The sequence below is a fragment of the Pezoporus occidentalis genome, unplaced genomic scaffold, assembly GCF_034315485.1.
Source record: "Pezoporus occidentalis ecotype Australia unplaced genomic scaffold, CSIRO_AGI_Poc_V1 ctg25, whole genome shotgun sequence".
Taxonomy (NCBI): Eukaryota; Metazoa; Chordata; class Aves; order Psittaciformes; family Psittacidae; genus Pezoporus; species Pezoporus occidentalis.
In genome coordinates, this window is record NW_026914394.1 from 4762322 (window position 1) to 4788559 (window position 26238).

At 43.1% G+C, this 26238-nt stretch overlaps 3 protein-coding genes across 3 annotated transcripts; 1 reads left to right on the forward strand and 2 right to left on the reverse strand.

Moving 5' to 3' along the window:
* Positions 1-107: 107 nt before the first annotated feature.
* On the forward strand, positions 108-6981 carry CPT2 (carnitine palmitoyltransferase 2). The gene is made up of 5 exons (XM_062623202.1): positions 108-430; positions 1338-1418; positions 1531-1637; positions 3827-5131; positions 5984-6981. The coding sequence occupies exons 1-5, from the start codon at positions 297-299 to the stop codon at positions 6313-6315; spliced, it is 1959 nt and encodes a 652-aa protein (XP_062479186.1). The 5' UTR covers positions 108-296; the 3' UTR covers positions 6316-6981.
* Positions 6982-8657: 1676 nt separating this feature from the next.
* Positions 8658-16219, reverse strand: CZIB (CXXC motif containing zinc binding protein). The gene is made up of 8 exons (XM_062623250.1): positions 15967-16219; positions 15792-15875; positions 15058-15114; positions 14055-14136; positions 13514-13545; positions 13002-13079; positions 9743-9808; positions 8658-8908 (listed from the first exon to the last, which is right to left on the reverse strand). Exons 1-8 carry the CDS (start codon positions 15970-15972, stop codon positions 8831-8833), a joined length of 483 nt encoding a protein of 160 aa, XP_062479234.1. The 5' UTR covers positions 15973-16219; the 3' UTR covers positions 8658-8830.
* A 1123-nt stretch (positions 16220-17342) lies between these two features.
* On the reverse strand, positions 17343-19322 carry MAGOH (mago homolog, exon junction complex subunit). The gene is made up of 5 exons (XM_062623060.1): positions 19165-19322; positions 18968-19026; positions 18532-18642; positions 18071-18153; positions 17343-17496 (listed from the first exon to the last, which is right to left on the reverse strand). The coding sequence occupies exons 1-5, from the start codon at positions 19250-19252 to the stop codon at positions 17397-17399; spliced, it is 441 nt and encodes a 146-aa protein (XP_062479044.1). The 5' UTR covers positions 19253-19322; the 3' UTR covers positions 17343-17396.
* Between the last annotated feature and the right edge of the window lie 6916 nt (positions 19323-26238).

Below are 26238 nucleotides of genomic sequence, written 5' to 3' on the forward strand. Positions count from 1 at the left end.
TCCGGTCCGCGGGGCCTGCCCCCGGGCCGGCCGGGTTCCGGTGCAGAAGCCCCCGTTACTACCAGGCGAGTGTAAGAAAGCGCCGGGAGGCGCCGAGCTGCCGCCGAGCTGCCGCCTCCGCCCCGCCGCGGGGCGTTGTGAGTTCACCCCGGATAGGGCCGGGCGCTCCGCCGCGCCGGGAGGAGCTCCGCGGAGCTACCGGGAGCCGGCCAGGGTCGCAGCAGCCGCTCCTCCGGCCCCGGGACGGCAGCGAGGGAGGCGGCGCGGACGGCGCCTCACGGGCCTGACCGGATGTCATGGCGGCGCGGCAGCTGGTGCCGCGGCGGGCGGCGGCGTTGCGCTGGCGGCGGGGCTACAGCAGCGCGGGCGCTGCCGAGTACCTGCACCGCAGCATCGTGCCCACCATGCACTACCAAAAGAGCCTGCCCAGGTACGGCGGCCGCTGTTCCGCGCCCCGGGGCGCCCGCCGGGCCCCTTGCCCTCCGGGACCGCCCGTTCCGCGGCCTGCCGAGGCGCCGCTGGGTGGGACCCGGGGTAAGGCCCCCAGCGAGCGACCGCCGGGAGGCGAGTGGCACTGCCAGCCCCGGGCGGCTGCTGAGGGCAGCCGGCGGGACGGGCTCCGGGAGGGCGGTTGGTGGCCGTGTGGGGCCGGCGGACTTGGGCGGGAGTCCGTTGTGAAGAGGGGAGAGAAGACGCGTCCTGGCGTGTGTGCACAGCCGCGCTTGTGCTGCTCGCTTCTCGTTGTATTTTATTTGCCCTTCGTAGGGCACAGCGGAGAGGAATGACTTCATGTTTTAAAGCCTAAATATGACTAGAAGCTCACTACTGAAACGTCCTTTCGGGTTGCAAAGTAACCTCTGTGAGTGCTGTAGGATTATTTTGTAGTAAGAAGAGTGTTTTAATGTTTAGGCTGAGAGGAAGGTTACAAAGATACTGATGAGGGCATTTGCAGTAAGGCAGGAGGAAGGGGAAGGCGAAGATCAAATGCAGGGGGAGCTACCAAACTAAGCCTCATTTCTATATAGCTGCTTCTCCTTGTAGCAGTTTGTGTCACTGTATTCCCTGTAAAGTATCAACGCCCTTTACTTCAGTACCTCTGTTACAGTCCGGTGGGTTTTCTACCTTCTTTTCCAAGAACTTTATGCTGTGATGACCTATGTTCATCTATTCCCTTTCTTCTCTTCTTCCACAAGAAACTTCTGAGTCATTTGGATAGTACAGTGTTTAAGGAAGGGTAGGGAAGAGGGGAGGCAAAGAGAAACAACTGTGTAAGAAACTCAGGCTTCATTAGTACCATTGTTCATGACGCGCGTGTCTCTCTGTTCCCCTTCCTTCAGACTGCCGGTTCCCAAACTAGAAGACACAATTAGGAGATACCTGAATGCCCAGAAACCACTTTTAAATGATGACCAATTCAGGTATGGACAAACAAGATATACATACTGCAGTGACATGTGCTGCTTCAAAACCAGGTATTACAAACGAATGTGGCTTGTGACAGCATTCCGACTCTTTTACCAATTACTGCAGGAAAACTGAAGAACTTGCTCATCAGTTTGAAAAGGGAATTGGAAGAGAGCTGCATGAGCAACTCGTTGCTCAAGACAGTCAGAACAAGCACACTAGTTACATCACAGGTACGTTGGATATAGGAGTCTGTAGATCGTAATGTTTGACAACAGCTCATAATGCTACAGGCTTAAGTTCTGTACTGCGTAAGTGTGGAGTAACGTGCTCTGAATACTGTGACTGTATTTGAGCAAATTCTGAGTCTGTGATGGAAGGAAAAATGATAACTTGTGTGTATTAGAGTTCTTGATACATGAATACTGGAGGAAAGGTATTTTTTCATGAGTTACTGTATTTAAATTTGAGTTTACAGGTTTTTCATCAGTGTTTCAGTGGTGACACATCTCTTTCTGTTTATGCTAATAGAGGAGTTTAACTTGTAATTCTCTGAAGGAGACTAAAGCAATCATTTTCAAATACTGGCAAGTTATTTAGCAAGAAGGTTGAACTTTGAGGGGGGGAAGGTAAGAGAAAATGACTAACCTTTTGGAGGTAGAAGCGGTCAGTCCTCTGGGCTTAACCCCCTTCCTGAACTACAAAACCGTATTCTTTTAAAGAGTAGAAGCAAAGGAGTGACAGAAAGAGGAAAATAAGAATAAAAAAATAACAAAAAAAGAGGGAGAGCATATAGGGTTTTTTTAATTATTTTTCCGTATTATTATATCCATAGACTTCCAAATACAGATATCTGCTTAGGGAAGTATTGGATGGATAGCAATAGAGGTGGAGATATTCAAATAGCCATGGAAGTACAAGTCTGCATGTTGCCCAACAAATGCATTTCTAACCTTGCTGTCTGTTGGGACTGCCTGTAAGGGTGTTAGCTGCCTTAAATTCTGTAGAAAATACCAGATAATTTCATAAAAGCTGCTGTTTGGTTTGTTGTCTTTTACTTTCCATTCACTTTGAACACCATCCAGGGCTCTAACTGGTGGCTTTATGTTAGTGCTGACCAGCATGCTGCTTTTTGTCCATGAACCGTGGGGTATTTGCATTCCTTTTTGTTTAGTTATTACTCATAGTAAAGCCTCATAAAAGACCTGTTCCACTTTGAAACTGTTTTCTGAAAGTAAGTATAGATGCCTTCGCCCTGGACTTTCAAGTCCAAGGTTGAAGGTTATGTGGTGATGACAGATGTGGTTTTAAAGCTGTAAATGAATGCTAGTTACTCCCTTGTGAGGACCTGAAATTAAAATTGTAACTTAGGTACCTAAGTTTTTGTTGCCCTTTTTACACTTCAGCTAGAAGGTTCCACCTGCAACTGATCCACGCTTGGAATAATAGTTTTTAATACATCATCTGCCTTGAGATGAAGTTGGTGTGCACTTGCTTCCTGTGCCTGCATTCAGTGTGCAGTGCCAGAGCTTGTTGAATTTGAGCTTGTTACTGATGATGAAGTACAGCCTACTTTAAAAATCCCTTCTCCCCCTTTGCCCTCTGGATTTTTGTTTACTCATAGGCAGGTGTAAAGACGTGACTACTTTTTAGAGCTATGACTGATTCTGTTGGTGCTGGTAGGCACAGAACCTTTTGGGTCACAGTCATGCTTCTGAATATGCTGACAGGCTAAAAGTCCTGCTGGTATCAATTGTAATTCCACTTTTCAAAGAATGTTCTGGAAGAATAACTGTGAGGTCCCCTCTAACCTTGTCTTTTTGTCAACTTCAGAGTCTGATGGTTATGCATCAGTGTCAAGAGTTCTGCCCTGTGCTGATCATTTTAGTAGATACAAAGAGGAAGGAGGTGGAAATGCAAGAAAGCAAATGCAGGTGGAGGAATGCTGCCAGGAATGAGGGAAACACTGGATCAGAAGTAGAGGTGGTTCTAAAGAGAAGCATACCCTCAGTGCCAGAGTAGCAGAAATTAGTAGCTTGAGAGTAAGTAAAGGCATATTCCAGTCCAACTGTTAGATGTTCACCAACATACAGCGCTGGAAGCTGCATTGTATGTCATGGGAGTTGTAGTTTATCATGGAGCCATAGAAAACAAATTGTCCCTTGCCGGTGATGACATTTGCACTCTTGATACATACTACTCCAAATACAGTATCCTTACAATTAGCCAAACAGTACCTTTCTTCATAATTGGAGGTTGGGAGAATCCTTGGGGGAGTTACTACATGTGTCTGTTTGTATGCACTTCAGTAGGTGGGTATTCCTGATCACTGTTGGAGGCAGGATGTTGACTACATGAACCTCTGTTCGACTCAGTAAGCTGCTTTTATGTTCTGACCTATTTCTCAACTCTCCATTTTCAGGTCCCTGGTTTGACATGTACCTAAAAGCACGTGAATCTGTTGTTTTGAATTTTAATCCATTTATGTCTTTTAATCCTGATCCAAAATCTGAATATAACGATCAGCTCATACGAGCTACGAACATGACTGTTTCTGCTATACGGTTTATGAAGACCTTCAGGGCTGGTTGTCTGGAACCGGAGGTTTTTCACCTCAATCCAGAAAAAAGTGACACTCGGCTCTTCAAAAGCATCATCCGATTTGTGCCTTCTTCAGTTTCTTGGTTTGGTGCCTACATGGTCAATGCATACCCCCTAGATATGTCTCAGTACTTCAGGCTTTTCAACTCCACGCGGCTGCCTAAGCCCGACAGAGATGAGCTTTATACAGATGAAAATGCAAAACATTTATTAGTACTGAGGAGTGGAAATTTTTATATATTTGATGTTCTTGATAGAGATGGCAATATGCTGAAACCTTCAGAAATACAAGCACACTTGAAATACATCCTTAGTGACAACAGTCCAGCCCCAGCCTTCCCTCTTGGCTATCTCTCCAGTGAAAACAGAGATACATGGGCATTGCTGAGAAAGAATCTACTGGATAATGGCAATGAAGAAGCTCTTCAAAAAGTAGACTCTGCTCTGTTTTGTTTAAGTTTAGATGATTTTCCTATTAAAGACTTCGTGCACTTGTCCCACACTATGTTGCATGGAGATGGTGCTAACCGCTGGTATGACAAATCTTTCACTCTCATCATAGCTAAGGATGGCACTGCAGCAGTTAATTTTGAGCATTCCTGGGGAGATGGTGTGGCTGTGCTCAGGTTCCAGAATGAGGTTTTTAAAGACAGCACCAAGGCACCAGCCGTTAGCCCCCAGTCCCAGCCTGCTTCAGTAGACTCTTCTAGAGCAGTGCGTAAACTTGACTTTAAGCTGAATGATGCCTTAAAAGCAGGAATTACCAAAGCCAAAGAGAAATTTGATGCCACTGTAGGAACATTATCTCTTAATCTGATTCAGTTCAATGAAGGGGGCAAGGAGATTCTGAAGCAGAAGAAGGTAAGCCCAGATGCTGTTGCTCAGCTCGCCTTCCAGATGGCTTTCCTTAGACAGTACAATCAGACTGTTGCTACATACGAGTCCTGTAGTACTGCAGCTTTCAAACACGGTCGTACAGAAACTATACGTCCTGCCTCTATCCATACGAAGAAGTGTTCAGAAGCTTTTGTCAGGGAAGTATCCAAACACAGCATAGAAGAGCTTCAGAACTTGATAGTGGAGTGCTCAAAGTACCATGGCCGTTTGACAAAAGAAGCTGCTATGGGTAAGTAAGAATATATCAAACACTTTTGCTTTTGCATTAAAATGTCTGTTGAGGTTGCTGTGAACATACTGCACATCTAAATAATTTTGATGGAGGTCTAATATTAATGTAAACTTGACAAAACAATATTGTCCTCTTGATGGAGGAGAATACCTCTGTGCTGCCCACTTCACTGCCAGTGTATTGAGAATTTCTTACACTTTTTTGTCCTTAGAGCAACTGGGCTATTTAAAGATTTGAGAAATACTTAGTGTGTGTTGTGCTCCCCAGGGAAACAAAGAACTTTGGCTTTATGTCTGAGGAGTTACTCTCTTAACCCTGCAGGGAATAAAGGCTTTTATCAACTCCAAATCAAATTGATTCTTTGGCTGTACTACTCCTGGTATTTTTCTAAATGCTTTCTTTCCAACTCTCCTTCCCAGAAGCGTAACTTGGTGTTTTACTTCAGTAAAATGGACTGTTTAACATTACCCCATAGAGTCTGAAATTCGTATTCTTTTGTTATCACAAGATACTCTTCTCTGTAGATTCATAAATTTTAGGAAAGCCTTTCTCTGTTTTGGATATGTTCAGATAAATAGTTAATCAAAGCATGTAATATATTATTAATATTGTCTGTTAACATTGCACTTTTGTTTACCATCACGATTCCAGCTTGAGGCTAGCAGTAAACCAGCAAACCCTTATTCCCTAGGATACATGCCTTGAAAGTGCAGTCTGTCTTGGTTCTGTAAACCCCACATCTGTAGAGCTCCTCTTTTGTGGCTGAAAATGAACGTGATGTCAAAATGAGCAAGTTTATTCCTATAAAAATTAATCATCTCTCTAACACTTGTTATTTTATTTTAACAGGTCAGGGATTTGACCGACATCTGTTTGTGCTGCGCCATTTAGCCTTATCCAAGGGTATTGCACTGCCTGATTTTTATCAAGACCAAGCCTATGCTCGGATTAATCACAACATCATTTCTACAAGCACACTGGTTAGTCCATCTGTGCAATTAGGAGGCTTTGGCCCAGTGGTGTCTGATGGCTTTGGAGTAGGATATCAGGTACATGATGATTGGATAGGTTGTAATGTTTCCTCTTACCCAGCTAGGAATGGTAAAGAATACCTTCAGTGTATACACAAGTCACTAGAAGATATCTTTAACGTTTTAAAGGGCAAGAAAATTGGCAGTTAGACATAAAAACGTTGGAACACTACAGCTGCAGTACAAAATGCAGCTTGTGTCTAATGGGCAAACTAATCACTGTTCAGCATGGCTGAGGCTGCCCAGCTTAATTGGCTTCATTTATCTTCACTGGACTTGAATACCGTTAGGTTCATAGGAAATTTGTATCTATTTTAAAGAAATCAAATACAGCCCTTGAATGCATGTTTGAGGAAATAGAACCATTCACAATGTCAAAATTAAGTAACACATCAACTGTTCCAACAGATCCACATGTTCTCAGAACACTTCATTTAAAATAAAAAGCATTGTTACTTGAGTTTCTGAACATGGAACATGTGTGTTCCATGAGTGTTCAAACAGACTATAGTACTGTGATACCACTCTTAAACTGTTTGATTTAATAAGTAAAAAAGCAATAATTTGAAACGTGAAGGAGTGGTTACATTTGCACTCTTGCAGTAAGCTTGCTTACTAATGGTCACACTTTTCTCTTTAAACTTGAATCAGAACTGATTGTGCCTCAACTGCTTGAAGCTTTTCCACTGTAGCAGCTTTTTGAGAAACAAAAAAAATGAAGTGGGAGGCTTTAAGTAACCTGCAATCACCAACTGTGTTGTTAAATTGACTGGAAAAGACTGTATTGTAATAAAGCTATCTGTTAATAACCACAAAGTTCCTTTATTGCCAGATCAAAATTAGACTGTATGGGTAGTCCCTTTATTGATAGCTCATGTTTCTTACAGAGGTTAAAAAGAACGCTGCTGAAAGCATTCTGTAGTGTTGGCTCTCCCCTTCCAAAGGGTCTCTCCAATGATCTGCTGTTGTTTTGCTATGTAAACCTGTGCTCCTGGGTCTTAAAAAAGAAGAATCACTGAATTTTATCTTTTGGGATTCTCTCTTTCCAAACATCCTCTTACCGTGGAAGAGTAATCTCAACAGAACATTCTCCTGTTTCCTCCTTGTTCTGTCAGCTAGAACTTTTGATGTTATTTATTGTAGTAAATGCCAGAGTCTTAGTGCCTGGAACTGCATTTTCAATTCATTTGGGCATTCTTGTTGCAGATATTCTAAAGCCTAAGGCTTGACAGGAGAGCTTGAGCATAGACATCAGTAAAACTTAGTGATGCTGTGAATGTGAGATGAAACAGATGCAGACAAGTTCCTCATGTGCTCTTCACAACAGGGACTCTGCCAGCTACAAAGTGGGTGATAGTAAAGGGGGAAGAGGTCTTCACCAGTCAGGAAGCCAGAGGTACACAAATTATACCCTTTTTTGCGCAAAATTCATTATGGTATAACTTGAACTCCTCTGCCTTTTAAACCCTCTTGACTCTTCCGGGAAGATGACTTTTCTCTGGAGCTGAACAGCACAGTAACACTTGTTTCTGCAGCACTGTGTAAAACTAACACACCTCATGTCTTTCAGCACAGCCTACTAAAGAACCTAGTATATTAGCAGAACATAAAAGTCTGAGCACGTTGGTTGGATGTGACAGATCAGGTTCACTCAGAAACCCATCTGCCTTTACTTTCTTCACATACCTCAGCTTCCAGGTTGTCCCAGTGTCTCCCAGTGTTTCTTCTTTGTCCCATTCAGTGTAAGCAACACTGTATCTTGGAAGTATGAACTGCAAGTGCTAGGAAGGGGAGAGGCATGCTTTAACTATTAGAAACCTGAAGGCTCATAAACTTTTCCTACTCAGGGCTTTTTGCAGCCTTTAATGTGCTGTTCATTTAAACAAAGGAGATCATTTGGGAGGATGAAGGAAATAATGTATCAGGAAACAATAATCAGAACAAAAGTCTTCGAATTAAATTCACTAAAGGTGATTTTGGCTTTTTATTGTTGTTGTTGTGTTTGTTGTTTAAACATGAGAGCAGCTGGCAAGATTGTGAGAGTGTTTGCCAAGAAGTCAAAAGTCTGTCTTCAACTAGAAATGAGTGAGGTTTACTTAATAACATAGCTTGATTTTCAGAAGACTAACAGCTATGTGTAAATGCTAATAGCAGTTCTCAGTAAATTTACCTCAGTGTCTTTTCTTGAACTGGCAGAAAGCTACTAAAGATGTATCTTTTCCCTTCAAAAGTTAACACAGTCCCTTTATTAATACTCAGATATTTCCTTATGATAGGAGTTGGGGATTAAAAGGCCTTATTTGCTTATATTAGAGACTCATATATGGGTACTTCAAAAATTGATTTGTCTAAGTAGTTACTGTTGATACTGTAGCTAAGTTCCAGTACACCACAACCATATATACTCCCCAAAACCATATATATTCCCCATTAGCAAAATGGCATAGTTCAGTCAAGCATATATACTATTTTCAGTTTGCACGGAGGCCATCTTAATGTGCTCTGTGGAAAATATTTTATTAGGGCATGCTGGGGACAGGATGTACAACTTAGGTTTCCATTCCTGAAGTACAGCCATGTGAAAAGTAACTGCAAGGAAATTGCATCTCAAATGGTTAGAGCTCCTTCATCAATAAGCATGTCAGGATTTAGTGGGGTATGAGCTTCAGCATTTTACAAATTTATGGGTAACTTCATAGATCCCAACAGATTCCTTTGTCTTTTCATCATAGTCATTCCAATCCTGTAAGAAACAAGATTTCATAGTATTAGTCACAGAGGACAGAATGCAGTTGTGTCTAAAACAGAGTGAAAATCAAACTGAAACTAAACCTTACTCAAAATTTGGGTCTTAGATTTGTCAAAAGCATTGTGCAGTCACTAAACTTAAGTTCTGAAAGATGAGAGAACCTGAAGCACTGACCTGAAATTAAATGAGCTTCAGTCTCAGTGGTTTTAACAATGACTTTTTTCTTTTTCATATGTAGTCCACAGCCCTTAGTGGACATGACAGCAACCATGGCAGATGAAAGGATTATCTATCATTTACAATACCCCAGTCAGGCGGGTAAGCAGACAAGCAGATCCCTGCCAAGTAGGATACCAAGGAACAGGTTTGACCTTGAGATTCCTGCTCACAGCCAAGGAAGATTTGCAATGCTGGAGTCATTATCCTGAGCTTTGAAGGACAGTGTCTTTATATTACTTTTTTAATATCTCTGTGCACAGGAAGAAGTGCAGGCATCTTCCTACAAAAATGAGTTCACCACACTGAATAATCCCAGCCATTTAGGTGTTTCTAATTCCAGGTATTTGCTCTCTGGAACTCCCAAGTGACTTAGAAGTTGCATTTCTACCTGGCATCTGCTCTGCTATCAAATGAGTACTTCTAAAATGACACCTTTAGTAATGCTGGTTCATAGTTGGTTTAGTTTTTCTGCCCAGATATGACCTTTCTATGCCTACATGAAAGAGCAAAACTAGTCTCTTGCATGTGCAGGGTTATGTATTTTGGACTAATGACTTAGGGAAAGAAGGTTGGATAATTAGATTTACTAATGAAACAAAGACAACATACCTTTTCTAGCAAGTTTATGTCATTGAAAGGTGTGCCAGATTCTGCACCTTCAGCAGCAAACCCTGCCTGCAAACAATTGGCAGTAAGTTAAGAACAAGTTGTACCAAGAAAATAATACATACGAGCACTGTTTAAAGAAAGTAATTCAGCACAAACTTTTCTTGTATTTCTTTTAAATTAGGTATAAAAAATGGTCAAGCTCTTTCCTGTTTAAGGTTGTGACCCTGCTTGTGAATTGAGAAAATTCAGTCTAAGCAACCACAGTTGAGAAACAATTTTTCCTGCTAAAAAAGGTATTTTCAGGTATTCCAAATAATGTTAAATCTGAGTTTCTAAGTTTATATAGCAGCGTCCAAGTACTTATAGCTTTGTGTTCAGAATCCATACACATTATGTACAAAACAGCTTCGTAAGAAACTTACACTGCAAGAAAACAATAGGAAAAAACTGTGGAAGAGAGTTAATAGTTTTGCCTTAAATACTGTCAGAATCACACACTACAGAAGGAGCAGCTTGTATTGGATTTAGGTACAAAAGTGACTAGCAAGAGGACGATCAGCTGCATGAATTAACAGATAAATACACCCAAACAATCATTTCCAAGGGAAGAGTTCTTCACTGTTGTTACTGTTGCTGTTTTTAAAGGGTTGAAGGAAAGGCTAGTATTAGAAGGAAATAGCCTATCAATGGGGTACAGTGCGAGAATGAGGTGTTCTGGTTTACCTTCTATAGGAACAGCTCTCTCATTTTAGGGTTCAGTTACCAAGCTGTAAATGAAGTTTTATTAGTTTTAAAAGTAAATTTACAAATCTCAGCCACCTCTGTAGCATCCAGGAAGGTTTCTTACATTGCTGTTTCTAACTGAAGGGTTTTATTCAGCAGTGGCTAAAAAGTAAAGGCAGCTTCTTCCTGGTTTTCTGCAAGGGACCTACACTTGCATTTCTAATAAAGAAATCCCCATTAGTGCCCGTCAGACATTTAACTGTGCAAGAATGTGTGAAGCAAGCTACATGATTTTAAAACATTTTGGGATTTGAATGGAAGGTTAAGCACTTGGGAGTTAAATAAACCATGGAGTGCAGCAAGACTAACGGGAGAGCTACCTGCAAGGCACAGTGTGTATATGCCCTTTCTGTAATTGTCAGAAGCCCTTCTCAAGGGAACTGCTAGGGGTGAGAGGAAGATCATGGGACAAAAATGCAGACCTGCAGTACAGAACAAACAATAGCAAAATAAAAGAAGCCCTTCCTTTGCTACCTGGAGATAGGCACCAGCCCTCCAAGGAATGAGAGGCCATGTGACTGGAATTACAGGCTTCTGTACCAGACACTCAGTGGGACTTGCATTTTTTACAGCTCTGGCGTCAGAGCAGAGACTTGTTTAATCTCTGCAGATGGGAGCTGGGACATGTCTGGCAAAGAACCAACAGCTAAAGCAGAAACACACACACCGAAGAAGCAAAAATGCCTGTTGACTTTACCACACATTGAATTGTCACCGTTCTGCTACCAATGAAACTATTGGTTGTGTCATGAAGCAAAGAAGCTTTAGAAGGTTTAAGCGAAATTTTATAAAGAAACCTCCATTTTTAATTAAAGCATTCACTTGAGGGACAAAGACAAGAAGGAGCTGAACTATCCTTAAGTAAAACATTAGATATGCAGTAGATGTATCTACCTAAGCACACTGAACAAGAATGAGAAGTAACTGGAGGGGGAAAACTGCTCTTGCCCATTACTAGAACACACAAGTACCTAGTTTGAATTTGTTGCTGCTGCTGCTAGGTAGGAAAAGAGGTTTTATAGCAGAGAATCAAAGAATACTTTTTCAGACTCAAATGATTTTTTTGAGAAAACAACTATAAGTAAGACAGGCAAGCACTGAACTGCTCTAAATTGACTTCAGGGTATGGTGCTATTATGTCTATTAAAAAAACAAAAAAAAAGTAGAGTAATGCTGTATTTTCTGGCCATATGCTATGTTTGGTATTGATCAAAAGCCAGATCCAGACTGTGGAGATGATGCCAGGCTGACTTGGATCATATCAAATATAAAGCAGCTTACAGAATTGTTTGGAACTGCAGAAGTCTGATATATTTACTCATTAGGCATCAGAAAATTCACTGAAATATGCACTCACGGATTCAAGTGTACTCTCCAACAGAGTGCACAGGCCAAACTTTGAGAATATTAAAAGCTTTGTTACATCTGTGAAGTCTTTGTTCAGCAGATAAAACTCACAGCTAGGATGCAAGCTGTAAGCATCTCCTACATTTTGTGATCTTCCCATAGATTTTTCTTGGAAGTGCAAGTTCCAAAGTCTGCCTGCAAAGCTTTCCACAGGAATAAACTAATAACCATTCTGTTCCTCAAAAAGATGGACTTCATTTGTACAGATAGATAGACAAATAGGCAGACATACAGACAGATAAAGATTTCCTGCAGCACACTGCAGTGGTGATTTATTTATACTGAATTTGCTGTAGGATCAGCTTTTTTGGTCTATTTCTTAGCACAGTGTCACATCTGAGGGAAGGGTAAGACAGGTTTATATTTGTCAGTCTATATACACCTAATCCGACTGGAATAATAGGTTAAATATAGTGTGGCATTAACTTGCATCCAGCATGACTATGCATAAGCAAATGAATCACTGAAGACTTGGCTTGGCCCTGAAGAAGTCCTTCAACTCCAAGCTTGAGGTGTGCTTTGCAAGAGTCTTAACTGCCACAGATCCTCAGTCTTCGACCAAGTTTCAAATGGAAAAATGCCAATAGTGATTTCCTATGGCTTTGGTGATCTCAAAGGAAGTCTGGATTTTTCTAGAAGCCATATACTGAACACTGTTCACAACCTGAATTCATTTACTCTGTGACCATACCAAGAAGCAAAGTGGCACTGTCCTGAATGGCATTCTAATTGTGCACTCTAGCAATTCCACTTTGGGAAAGACTCTCTTTTGCAATAACCTGAGTAATTAAGACCTTGCAAATGAATTCATCTGAGCAGCACTGAGTCACCCATACAGCAATTTGAACACGCCTCCAAAGTGTGTTTAATTTTACAGTTTACTGGCACAAAGAGTAATAGAGTTGTTGGTGTTAGCTCCTTGTGGGTTGGGTTCTGAAGACAAATGATGACAACGAAAGAACTGTGGAGGGGATGGGAAACTGGGGAGAATGTAGAACATTCCAGGAAGAGCAGTACAATTTCAAATAGTGTGTTTAATACTCTAGAACCTGTAGGAATAAGAACTCACCTGTGGCTGAAAATCAACTGGTTCCAGACCTCGGCATTCAAACTCCACTATTGTTTTGAATTTCTCACTGTCTTCAGCCTGTAATTGAGTCAGAATACTGTTAGTTTTTGTCTAATAGAGAGTGGCAAGCATTAGTCTAGAAATGAACTGCTTTAAAGGCAGTATTATCAACTGTGATGTCCCAAGTGACAGCAACCCCCTAGGGCTCATTTAGTAAGTGGCAATTAACTAAAATTTCTTAGTCTGCCACAAGGAAGCCTTCAGAAGGAAACTAACAGGGACACCGTATGATCACCTCTCATTTGAGTGATATAATTTTATGTTTTGCTTATGACAGATATCAAATTATTCTACACTTGAGCCTGTGTGCAGGAATCTACACAAGACAATTTTCTGTCAGGCAAAAACACCACCTTTTTGTGTTCCTGCAAGAGGAATGTGATGACAAAGAAAACCTCAAAATATTATTAATGCTTATTTATCTTGTTATGTAAAAGAGAAAACAAACTTACATTGTAAGGCTTGATTGTCTGACTTAAAATATCTAAAAAAAAATAATCAGAAGTGTAAAAGTGAGTGGCATTATGTCTTCAGCTTTATTCAGCACAAACCAAGCACCAGCTGCTTCTCGCAAACAAATTTCAGTAGACACAGTAGAAGAAACAGGGTAACCAAGCAGTTCCTGCAGTTGGCCCTCAAAAGGTGCAATTCAGTTTTTCTCACTTCTCCTGAGGAGCTGACATTACACCATTTGTAATGATTTAATGCAAAAAAAAAAAAAAATTAAAAAAAAGCATGCTTTTATAAAATGTCATTAGGGATAGGAGTTTTGTTCATGCAGAAACCTGAACGCACCAGGAGGCCGTGCTGTCTCCTTCATGTGCACAATGACAAGTATGTTCGTGTCATGAACTCAAGCACCAGTGTACACAGAAAAAAATCCCTGGTGAGTGCTCTTTACTAACAGCATCAAGCAAAATATGGGGACTAAAAAATAAACCTAGGAGAAAAAGCATAAAATGGATGATGCCTCTTAAATTCCTAAGCACATACCGATGGAGTTCTCCCTGGAGCACAGCTTGCATTTCTGCACCATAGTGGCACTTCCTCTGCCTCCTTTCAGGGGAGCACTGTCCTAAAAACAGAGACATCATTTTAACTGCACTCTGGCAGAATCCTCTGCAAAGGTAAAGCAACTTTTACAGCAGTGGTCTTTAACCTTTTAACAGTATTGCATGGAGAAAGCTTTACAGACTAGATGTCTGTAACTCAGAAAGCTGTGATGATCAAAGAATAGCTCTGTTCTTGACTTAAAACAGTGAATAATGTCTTGTCCAATAAAGGCATGTTCCGGTAATTCCTCAAAATACATTCTTACCATTCAGTAGTATGCAACCAAAAGGGATGATTATTCCCAAGAATATTCCTTCTTTTACCACTGACAAAATTTATCATGCCTTTCCAATTTCCAGATGCTAATTTAGCATGCTTTAACTTGACTTGAATTACCTCAAGTTCCCCCAAAAGTTTCTATCCACATCAGAGAAATATGCTACAGGCACAACCTTATTCTGGTACCAATCCAAAGCTTGTGGTATTTTTACAGAAAGGTGGCTTTTTCAAAGCAGTAACTGCTTTTGTCACCTACAGCTGCCATCCCAATGGCATATTTCAATTAACAGTCATAGAATAGAATCATAGAATAGTTAGAGTTGGAAAGGACCTTAAGATCATCCAGTTCCAACCCCCCTGCCATGGGCAGGGACACCTCCCACTAAACCATGTCACCCAAGGCTTCGTCCAATTTGGCCTTGAACACCGCCAGGGATGGAGCATTCACAACCTCCCTGGGCAACCCATTCCAGTGCCTCACCACCCAAATACTGTTTTTTAATATGGAACATGACAGCATTTCCTCAATGTGTACAGCTATTAAACCACTGTATTTCATCTAACGTGCAAGTCATGACATGCCTGATGCAGATATCCTTGTATGCAAGAGGGAGCTTGTGTTTCTCATTTTTGTTCTGCTGCAGGTTACAACAGGGGAACGTACCATCAACCGCAGATACTGCCACTTCTCAGAAACTTCACCACAGTTCCCACATTTCAGCTGAAAAATGAATCAGACAATTTAAAGCTGTCAATAATCAGGGATTAAAAGCCTGAAGCAGATGATGTGAGCCCTCCAGATTCACAATCCCTGCTTTTTCCCAGCTGAGAGGAGCCAGAGGCAGCGATCAGTGTCTGTCTATCCCGACAGGCCCATGAACTGACTCAACCTGGCAGGTATGCCCATTGCAGAGGGTCTACCCTTTGGTGGAAAACACATTACAAAGGACGGCCACGAAATGAAAGCTGGGAGTAACATGTCTTGCCATTCACGTGGGTTACCTGCCAATGGATTACCAATGACGGCACTGAGCAACATTTAAACTTCAGACTTTTCAGTACTCGAGAGTAATGGATAACGTCACACACGTACTAAATGAACAACTTGGTCTACTAGGTGTCCCCGCCCATGGCAGGGGGTTAGAACTAGATGAGCTTTAAGGTCTCTTCCAACACAAACCACACTATGCTATCTATACACTTAGTCCATCACATTCGTTGCTCCTGCAGCAGCCTGCTTGCGCTGTGAGGCAACAACCACATCACTCTTTAAGCTGAGTGCTGTGATCCCCCACCACAGGCCTCCAGCCCATGGCCCCGCTGGACACTCCCAGCACTCCTCACACCGCGGATGGTGCCTCCCCGCTCCCGAAGGCCGGGCACCGCCGCCCCCCGCACCTTGAGGTACCATCGGAAGTCCTCCCCCTCTGCCCGCAGCCGGGTGATGTTCTCCAGCGTGGCGCGCAGCTGCAGCCCGATCCTCTGCAAGGCAAGAGGCAGGGAGAGACCCCGTCAGCCCCGCTCCGCTTGGCTTGGCTTGGCTCGGCCCGGCCCGGCCGCGGCTCCTACCTACCCCCATGGCCTCACAGCGAGCCCGACACCGGGCTCACGGGGCCTCCGCACTGTCCGGGCCTGCCCTGAGGGCTCCCCCTCAACCCCGTCCCGCTCTCGCGGGAGCACCTGCGGGTTTCAGAGCTGCTCCTGCGTGTTTGGAGTTGGTTTGGGGTTTTCCCCCCACCTCCACCCCGTTGCGCTTGTGCCCTCAGCCAAGCTGGCGGCCGGCTCACGGTGCTCTCTGCCGGCTGAAGCCGACGGGAAGCCGAAGCTGCCCTCAGTCAAGATGGCGTCCTCCGGCGCGGCCTGGTGCCGGCCCCCGGAGCATCGCCGCGCGGGCCGTACGGCTGGCTTGGGGGGTGAAGGCGGGGCGGTGCTGTGGGGAAGCGGGGCTGGCATGTGGGGAGGGAGCCGTGTCTGCTGCTGGGGGAAGCAGGGGTGCGGTTTGACAGAGCTGCTGCGGGGAGCACCCCGGGATCTCCTACAGGGCTTTACAAACATTGCCGCTTTAAAGCTGGGTCCTCCAAGTCTCTTAATCCAGCACAATGGGTCTGAATGGATGTGTTTCTAAGCAACCCAGCCCCGACTATTCCATGTTTCTGTGAAGATGTCCCTGCTCATTGCAGAAGGGTTGGACTAAATGTGCTCTGAAGGTCCCTTCCAACCCAAACTATTCTATGATCCGTTAGTCTAGAACTTCATTGAATACATTCTTCATTGCTTTTAATGTCCATTTTCATAATTGCAACTTACAAGTGAAGATCCTGGATGATGCCTGGGTGGCCTGTTGCCTATTTCTCTGAAGGTAGATGGGTAATCATAGAACGGGTTGGGTGAAGGAAAACTTAAAGCCCATCTGGTTCCAGGGACACCTTCCACTAGACCAGGTTGTTCCAAGCCCCATCCAGCCAGACCTTGAACACTGCCAGGGATGGGGCAGCCACAGCTTCTTTGGGCAACCTAACTTCTCTAGGCAACCTAATCATAGCGGCAGGTTGTTATAAAATTGACACGTCTTTGCTATAACCAGTTATGCAGAGTCAGGGCTTCAGCTGTTTTCCATGTTTGAGCTCTGGCTAACAGAATATCCTCCTTGGGATAGTAACAAAAGTTTATCTTGACAGCTGGCAGAAGTTTCATTTCACAGAGCCAGGCTTAATTCCATTTTTCTACTGGTGCATAGATAAAGAAGCAAAATACACCTTTGTCTGATGAGTGAATCAACATATCCTGAATGCACCATGACAAAAGAAATGTTATGAACTCAGTTTCTCACCAGAAATTATAAATTAAAAATACAGACCTCACCATTTTATTAAAACACTGACAGTTCGTAAAAAGAAAAAAAAAAAGAAAAAATCTAACATAAAAACTTCAGCCAAAAATATGAGCATCCCTCCCTCCCACCCCCCGTACAGACACTGCAATACAAACTTCAGCTTGATTGATTTAAATTGGCTTAATCTTGAAGTGCAGTCCAATAAGACTGAAGACTAGACACTTCAGGTCCTGGACCAGGTAGTAGAACACTCGCAAGCCTTCTGGATCCCTGCAGTGCACAACGAAGAAAATAAAAGTTAGATTGATGTTTCAAGAGAGCAGTTTATAGAACTGATCTATTAAAAAACAAAACCCAAAACTTACAGGGAAATTTTTCAGAGGTCATTTCAGATAGTAACGATTTGTTGCATTCTACATTGATTGATAAATATTGTGTATTCCAAGTCTGCAAGTCTTAACAAAATGATCATTTTTTATCATGAAAGTAAGCAGCAACATCACTCTGGATTTAAAAACCATGATAACCAATCTTTTCAGCTTAGGTGAAATACAGACGTCTTGCGTCTCCCACCTTGGTATGGACAGGCCAACAACAGTTCACACTCTGAATGCATCTAACGGGTTCCTGCAGTGAGGTTAGCTGCTCTGTGAGTGAAAATACAGCCTGCAGTGCCACCACCGAAAAGCATCTGGTACATTACGCTGGGACACAGAGCACTTGTGATCCCAGGAACTGATTTGTACTTTGACCAATACAAAATACAAGTACCTAGTAAATCAGCAAGTTCTGTTATGAACTGTTACAGTACAAGAACAGCAACATAAAAAAGCAGGGTACATACTTGGATTGATTTACATCGATGAGCGAACCGATTTTTGATGTAGTAAAGGAGATGTGCTCATCGCCGATCACTATTTCAAGCTCCTAAAAATTATAAGAATATACAGATTATAGGAATGATTATATATAAAGATTATAGGAACTACTGCTTTATGGTATTAGTTACAGAAATACATAAGTACTGAGATGATGGCTTTTTCATTTTTATTACAAAGGTCTGGAATGCACCAGATCTGTGACTCTAATAAATAAATAAGGTTAAAGAGAATAAATTAAAATAAATAGTATAAATTAAATAAACCCTATCAAAACTGCTGTTTAGGAATGGCTTGGGTTTTAAAATAGCTTTTGTTTCCCTCTTGGCTAGAAACAATACTGACTTGAGGATGAAATTCCACTATACTTCTAATGAGCCAACATATATAAATTAAAGCAGCAATTACTACACCACCACACACTGACCTGTCGACCAACTCTGTCAGGAGGAGGCCACAGAGCATCATCTTCTTTTGTGATCTCGCTGTCGTCGATTATTCTCTTCAGCTCCTCCATCACGCTCTTATGCACGTAAGCCTGAAACAACATCCCAACATGGAAAACCAACCCAGGCGCTGTCCTGGCTGCTCCACTCACGCAAACCTGGCAGCGTTTAAGGCCAGGCTGGATGTGGCTTGGAGCAAGCTGCTCTAGTGGAAGGTGTCCCTGCCCGTGGCAGGGGTTGGAACTGGATGAGCTTTAAGCTCCCTTCAACCCAAACCATTCTGTGATGCTGACAGCACCACACAAGTGCCTCGCGTTACCGACTGCCCACAAAACACCCGCTCTAGGCCCGGCCGAGGCGCGCACCCCCTCTCCCGCACCCCACGTCTCTTCCCCAGCGGCGGCCGCCTCTCCTCACCTCCTTTCGGATCATGACATCGTTCTTGTAGTTGCTGTTGTTGGCGTAGCGCAGCTTCCCTGCCGAACACAGTGCGGACATTAATGCAGCGCCAGGCGGGCACCGGCCGGGCCCGGCCCAGCGTCCTCCCGGCAGCGGGAAGACCTGCCCCTCCGCCCCGCCCCGCTCCCTCCCTCCCGGTGCCTCCCGCCGCTCACCGTCGGGCCGGAACTCAAACTCAAGGAACTCATGGCCGAACTTGCCCTTGTGCCCCACGTAGTACCGCAGGTAGAAATCGCTCGCCATGGTCCCGCCACCGCACCGGCATGCACCGCGCCGGCGCGCGGCAAGCGCGTCACGGCGGGCGGGGCGGTGGGACGTGTCTACAGCGCCGACCGCAGCGGCAGCGGGGTTGTGTTCGCCCCCTGGCGGTCGCCGGTAGCAACAGCCGTGCCCGGGTCCCTTGCCCTGTCGGCGGGCGGTGGGAGGAGGACTGGGCCTCCACCGGGACGGCCCGGGCATGGCCGGGTCCCCAGCGACACGAAGCGGTGCAGGTGAGGGGCGCCATCTCACACACACACACTCCTACGCTGCCCACCGTCACCAGGGCAAAGCCTTGGGCAGGTGGCTCCATGGGGTACTTGCTGCAAAGCTGTTTTCTTGTCGTTAATATTTGAGGTGTTTGACAGGAAAAAGCGAGCCTGGTGCTTGGTTATCACCTTTTCCGTGTGGTGGCGATGGCTTGGGTACCATCGCTGAAATAGAACAGGCCGAAGTCCCCTCAAGTGTTGGTGTGTCTGTCAGGACCACACCGTTTGGTCCGAGCTGTTCCTTGGCTTGGTTTTGTGCCCATGCAGCTAGTGCACTCCTGAGCTTGCTTCTCACTGGTACTAGTTTGTTGAGTTACCTTCATCAGCAGGGGCCGGAAGGGTGAGAGAAAACGAGCTGGTGGTAATATCTGCTTTTTTTGCTCTTTGGGGAGCTGCTGAGAGAAAGGAAATAGCTGGAGACATGCCCTGTTGTAATTGCTCCCTACTGAAACACTTGGAATAGGGTATCTCTTATGCTGATTGCTAGAAGGAACACTTTATTGAGAGAACAGGGAGGACACTTAGTGCTGTGGTAGTGTTGAAAATGGGTTTTACACTGATGAATTTGATTTCATTCAGGTGGTGCTGTGTCGCATCCCAGGTGTAGGCGGTTAGTGCAGCACTGATGAAGCTCACTGTGTGCTTTAGAGTTACAGCAAGGTTAAGTCTGGCAATATTTACTGTTACAGTGGAAATAGCTGAACTGCTTCCAGTTGTAATCTGTCCATGGCAATAATAATGTCTTTTGTATGGCATTGTGTAAATAATGAAATAAGCCTTCTTATCTCAGGTAATTCTGCATGGAGGGAAGCCCTAGGTGTCCATGTCAGGACATAATGCATACATAAACTGACTAAATCCCCTATTGATAGGTCAGATTTGGTTGCAATTTGTTTTTCAGCAGCACTGTATGTTTTGTGATCTAGTTTCCTCTTCTGGCTATGTAGGAGCTCTGAGCTTTCACTAGGACAGTCAAAACGTGTTGAGCTTGGTGATTCATTTTTTTAATATAAATCCTTGCAGTGAGAGGCAAAACAGTAATTTTCTGGAAGAACAGGAATGTTTAAATGTAGGCGCTTATAAATCAGGGTTAAATAGCTACTTTGGATATATTTTAGGACTTCATTGAGTTAAAATAATGGAGGAAAAAATTCATTTTTGTCTTGTTTCTCTTGAAATTACTTTTTGCTTGGACCTAAGGACACTATTCACTGGGCACACGCAGAGAACAATTTATTACAGACTCACCGAGAGTGAGAGAAGAAAATAAAGACAGGTAGAGGGAGGTGAAATATTTAAAGCTCACCCTTGAACAGATAATGGACTGCTGGTGCCATTTACCATGTGGTAGTAGGTCAAGCTCCTTCTCTGCTGCCTATGTAAGACAGCTTTTCTTACATTCTGTTCGCAAGGGAATTGGAGGATATTGAGGGACAATGATTAGTAGTCTGGAGAAATCTATTTATGAATAAAGATTGAAAACTAAATATGTCCAACTCAGCTAAATGATGGAGTAGAGCATATAAGACTAATAATAACGGCAGTACTCACTGCATTTGTGTCCTGGGTTCAGCAGTAGCAGTCATGTTTCTCCTTCTTGGTAGCTGGTGCAGTGCTGTGTTTTGACTTTCAGCTCGGGAACAGAGCTGATAACAATGATGTTTTGGTTTGGCCAAGGACTTTGTGAGCCTCATGCTCTGCCAGGGAGGAGGGGAAGCCAGGAGGAAGCAGAGACAGGACACCTGACCCAAACTGACCAACTATTCCATACCACAGCACGGCATGCCCAGGATGTAACTGGGAGTTAGCCGGAAGGGCTGGGAGTCTGCAGGGTTGGAGGAGGTATCGGTCAGAGCTTGGTCGGGCTGAGGGGGGCTAGTTATCGGTTGGCTGGTGGTGAGATGATGTATTCTCTTCCCTTGTTATTTCCTTTATCATTATTATCATTGGTGGTAGCAGTAGTGATTTGTGTTATACCTTAGTTACTAAACTGTTCTTATCTCAACCCGTGGGAGTTGCATTCTTTTCGATTCTCCTCTCCGTCCCTCTGGGAGCAGGGGGAGGGCAAGAAAGGGGGGGAAGTGAGCGAACGAATTACCTGACTGGGTTTAAACCACGACAATTTGTGATGCTTGAATCTACACAGTTGCATTCCACATTCTTTATGAATTTCTATTCTATAAAATACCTGTACATTGACTTTTCAGTAGGAGGGTCCTACTGTACAGAAACAGCTAACCACTTGCTTTCTTAACATTTACAGGTAGTGCAAAGAAATGAAAACATGAGCCTAAAAACCATAATGTTTATACCAGAATGAAGGATTTTTAGTGGAACTATTACCCTGTTTATTATATGAACTTGGTTGTTCAATCTGAAGGCAATACCGAATATAAGCTTTGCATGTTCCTCTTAAGTACTGTCTGCTTTGACTTCAAGTTCAGAGTTTTGGTTTTTTTTTTTTTTTGTGAGAGAATGACTCTATTGTAATTATCTAAATTGTTTTAGAAGCCCTTTCAGGAATATCAGTGCTTAATGCATCGTTGTTTCAATTACTGTGTTGGAAGGAAGAGCAAAGTGGAGTATGAGTTACTCTGAAAGCCTACATCTAGGAGGTGTCAACCGTTTCCGAGTTCTATATAGTAATTCTAACATGTTTTACAGAGAATGCATATTATAGGTGAGATAAAAATGTTTTTTTACTTTGTGTGCATTAGGTTTTTTTGTCTTCTTAAAAGAAATGTCATGTTTGATAGCATTACAATGGGTAGTGTATTGCTTCCACAGTGCTGTTTGGGTTATCTTGACGCATGTATATTCAAACGGCATGCCATGCTTGAGTGCACTGGCTTGAGGCTGTGTGAAAGACAGAAAAGTGTGGGCTGTAGTTATCTTCCTTCTGCTTAAAAGCATATACAAACAGTAATTGCTCTGTCTCTGAAGAAAATAGCTGTATAAATACACATTTTTAGCATTGTTATTTTACATATGATAGGACTGTAACGTAACAATGTGCATATCAAAATCGGATACTGATACTGCTTTATAAGGTTTTTTACTTCTTCTTGTTCTAAGAAGAGCAAAATTCACATTATTTTGTCTTATGACCTGTGGGGAGCAGGTATCTCTGGGACTTGGCAAAATGGTAGAAATCAGATAACCATGCTCTGAATATCCCTATTTGTTGTTTGTTAGTAAACGCTGGCAGAAAGCTCTTAATAAATCAACCTACTTTGGATCCCTAATTTAACTTAGTTCTGAGGTTGCAAGATTTAGGACTTGTTTGTATTTTTCTGAAAAGCTGCTTCTGGTGTTCCAGTAGTTGCATTTCTGCTGGTTTCTTCACAAGAAACATTGAACACCTTGGAGAACTGGGTGACAGAACTGTTTTCATAGATCCCAAGTAAGTCAGGTTCTTTTCTGATACTTTCCATGCCTGTAACTGTGTTCTAAATATGCAGAACTTTATGCAATTGCTTTTCCTTGTATCTACAGAGGCTTTAATTCTTACTGATTCCCTTATCAAATAAACTACTTTTGCAGACTAAATTAAGACAATATACTATTTGGAAGTTAATAAATTCATAAAATGTTTCTTTAAAATGTATTTGATAGCATTTAATGCGTTCCATGCTGCAGATCTTGACTTTGCATGTCGATCACTGTTACACCTGTGTGACTTCTTTAATTGCTGGGAAGAGCAATTCTAGTTTTGCAGACTGTTAATTCCTATGTCTCTGCATTGTGTGAAAAGTAATTAGTAGGCACATATAGCTGAGTCAGCAGTCTGGTGTGGCTGTTAGAGACAGATTGACAGTGGGTTTCTCTGTTCAGACCATATGCTATTTAGAAAAGACATTCCGGTTTGTACCTTGATTTTGTGATATGGATAAGTTTTAGCTACTTGGTTAAAAAATACAGCTCTGGAGGAAGTAACATCTGCTGTTTCGGTGCCAGGTAAAATAACTTTATTACTCTCTGAGGTGAGGTTTTCCCTGCTGTTGCCAGCTCTTGACTGAAAGACATTCTTTGCCAAGGCACATCCTTGCTTACAAGACAATACTGGCTGAAGATGACTAAGTAAATAAAAATGTGGTGGACTGACATCTGTATTAGAAGAAAAGAGTCTTAAGCCCAGCATAGGCTCAGATGTGTGGGTGAGAGTCTGAAATGGAGAAAGATTAATGGAAATTAATAGCAAACAGGACTGGAAGGGACTGTCATAGTTGCCATGTTCGTCTGCTGCACTCAAACAAGATCAGCTCTCTCATGTGAATCTTTTTGTGGATTTTAACGAAGCTTTTGACTTGGATTGGTTTTAATTTGCTGCTTTTTCTTTTTTTTTTTTTTTTTTTGTGGCAAATGCAAGTTTATAGAATCATAGAATAGTTAGGGTTGGAAAGGACCTTAAGATCATCTAGTTCCAACCCCCTGCCATGGGCAGGGACACCCTACGCTAAATCATATCACCCAAGGCCTCGTCCAACCTGGTCTTGAACACTGCCAGGGATGGAGCATTCACAACCTCCTTGGGCAACCTATTCCAGTGCCTCACCACCCTAACAGGAAAGAATTTCCTTCTTATATCCAATCTAAACTTCCACTGTTTAAGTTTTAACCCGTTCCCCCTTGTCCTGAACTAACAGTTCCCCCTTGTCCAGTAACTACAGTTACTACTACTTCTCCCTAATGAAGAGTCCCTCCCCAGCATCCCTATAGGCCCCCTTCAGATACTGGAAGGCTGCTATGAGGTCTCCACGCAGCCTTCTCTTCTCCAGGCTGAACAGTCCCAACTTCCTCAGCCTGTCTTCACATGGGAGGTGCTCCAGTCCCCTGATCATCCTCGTGGCCTCCTCTGGACTTGTTCCAACAGTTCCATGTCCTTTTTATGTTGAGGACACCAGAACTGCACACAATGCTCCAGGTGAGGTCTCACAAGAGCAAAGTAGGGGGGCAGGATCACCTCCTTCGACCTGCTGGTCACGCTCCTTTTGATGCAGGCCAAGATACGGTTGCTTTCTGGGCTGCAAGTGCACACTGAAGCCGGCTCATGTTCATTTTCTCATCGACCAACACCCCCAAGTCCTTCTCCTCAGGGCTGCTCTGAATCTGCCCAACCTGTAGCTGTGCCTGGGATTGCTCCGACCCAGGTGTAGGACCTTGCACTTGGCATGGTTAAACCTCATGAGGTTGACATCAGCCCAGCTCACAAGTGTGTCGAGGTCCCTCTGGATGGCATTCCTTCCCTCCAGCGTATCAACCGGACCATACAGCTTGGTGTCATCGGCAAACTTGCTGAGGGTGCACTCAATCCCACTCAATTACATTATAATGTAATTTACTTTCTCATTTGAAAAGTCAGCCCACATACGAGTCTGTTTGGCTCTAACCTGGTTGGTTTGGCAATGCTAGAAGTTAATGTGTAGCCTGGTGTGTTAGAACTGCTTACAGAGTAACATGGGGGTGATACAGGTGAATCCACCTTGTTGTGGTTTATTTCCACAAATAATTTAAGAAAATAAGTATTACTTACCTTTTTTTTTTTTTTTTTCCCATGGTAGAGCTGTGGCTTCAATTTGCTCTTATTTAAAAATAGATGTATGTTAATTCTCACTTCAAATAACAGAGGTTTCTAAGGGCTGACATGGGGAAGCTTGTCTTCAGTGTTTTTTCCTGAGATGCAGAAAGAATCTGGCACGTCTTGACTGAAGCTAGCCTTTGTGAGTTGTCCTCTAATTAGTTCCCCCAAAGTGGTGCTATTAAAGAAGAAGGGGGTATCTTATATCGCTGTGTGTTTCAAGCTCTTCATTCGGAAGTTCACCAAGTGCTGTGATCTATGAATGTATTTCTGTGGAAGCTGATTTTGATTAAACACATAAGCCAAACTGGTTGAAGGGAGCTCAAGTGGTAGGGGGCAAAGGTATTTATCTAACCTTTAGCCAATGACCTTTCCATAGGGGTGGGTTATGTCCACAATAGTTCCATCTGTTTGTGGAAATAATCAAAGGAGTGGTCAGTGTTTTACCTCTTTAACTGGAATGTCCAGGTTCTGGTCCATGTCACTTGAAAGGACATCTTAGTTGTGTTGAGCTGCTCGAGATGATACTTCAGACCTGGGCTGCTCTTGCTTGCTTCCATGTGGCCTGGTTTTGGCTTCAATAAACATTGTGCTACTTTTCTTTCAGTGGAAGTGGTTTACCGAAGGCAAGTTTTGATCATGAGACAGACCCTTTTGACACACCAGAATTTCACAGGCTCTACAGAGATGAGAGACCCGGAGCAGTGCATACATAACAGAAACTTGAATTTTACCTTTAGAGGCATGCTTGCACTGCTCTGAGTGAACCTCATGTTCTCGGTTAGGCTTTGACAAGAACCTGAATTGAATTTTCTTTCTAACATTTTAACCTGTGTTTCTGCATACTTTTGTTTTTTTCATGTATTTTTTTCACGTTTGTCATCTCCTTTTAAACCACTCTTGTTTTTCCAATGTGTTTGATTCCAATATTCAGTTCTTTGCTTTCCCCTTATTCTGTAGAGAAGGAAACCAGTTTAGTAGGTCAGGAAATCCAAACATATGGCTTCATTAGCAAAGAGGTAGAGACCTCTGGCATGTGCTGCCTTCTCACAGAAGTCTTCCAGGCCTTATTTGTCCCCCTGCATTTTCCAGTCTCTACAGACATTTAAAAGCTTATGTCAAAA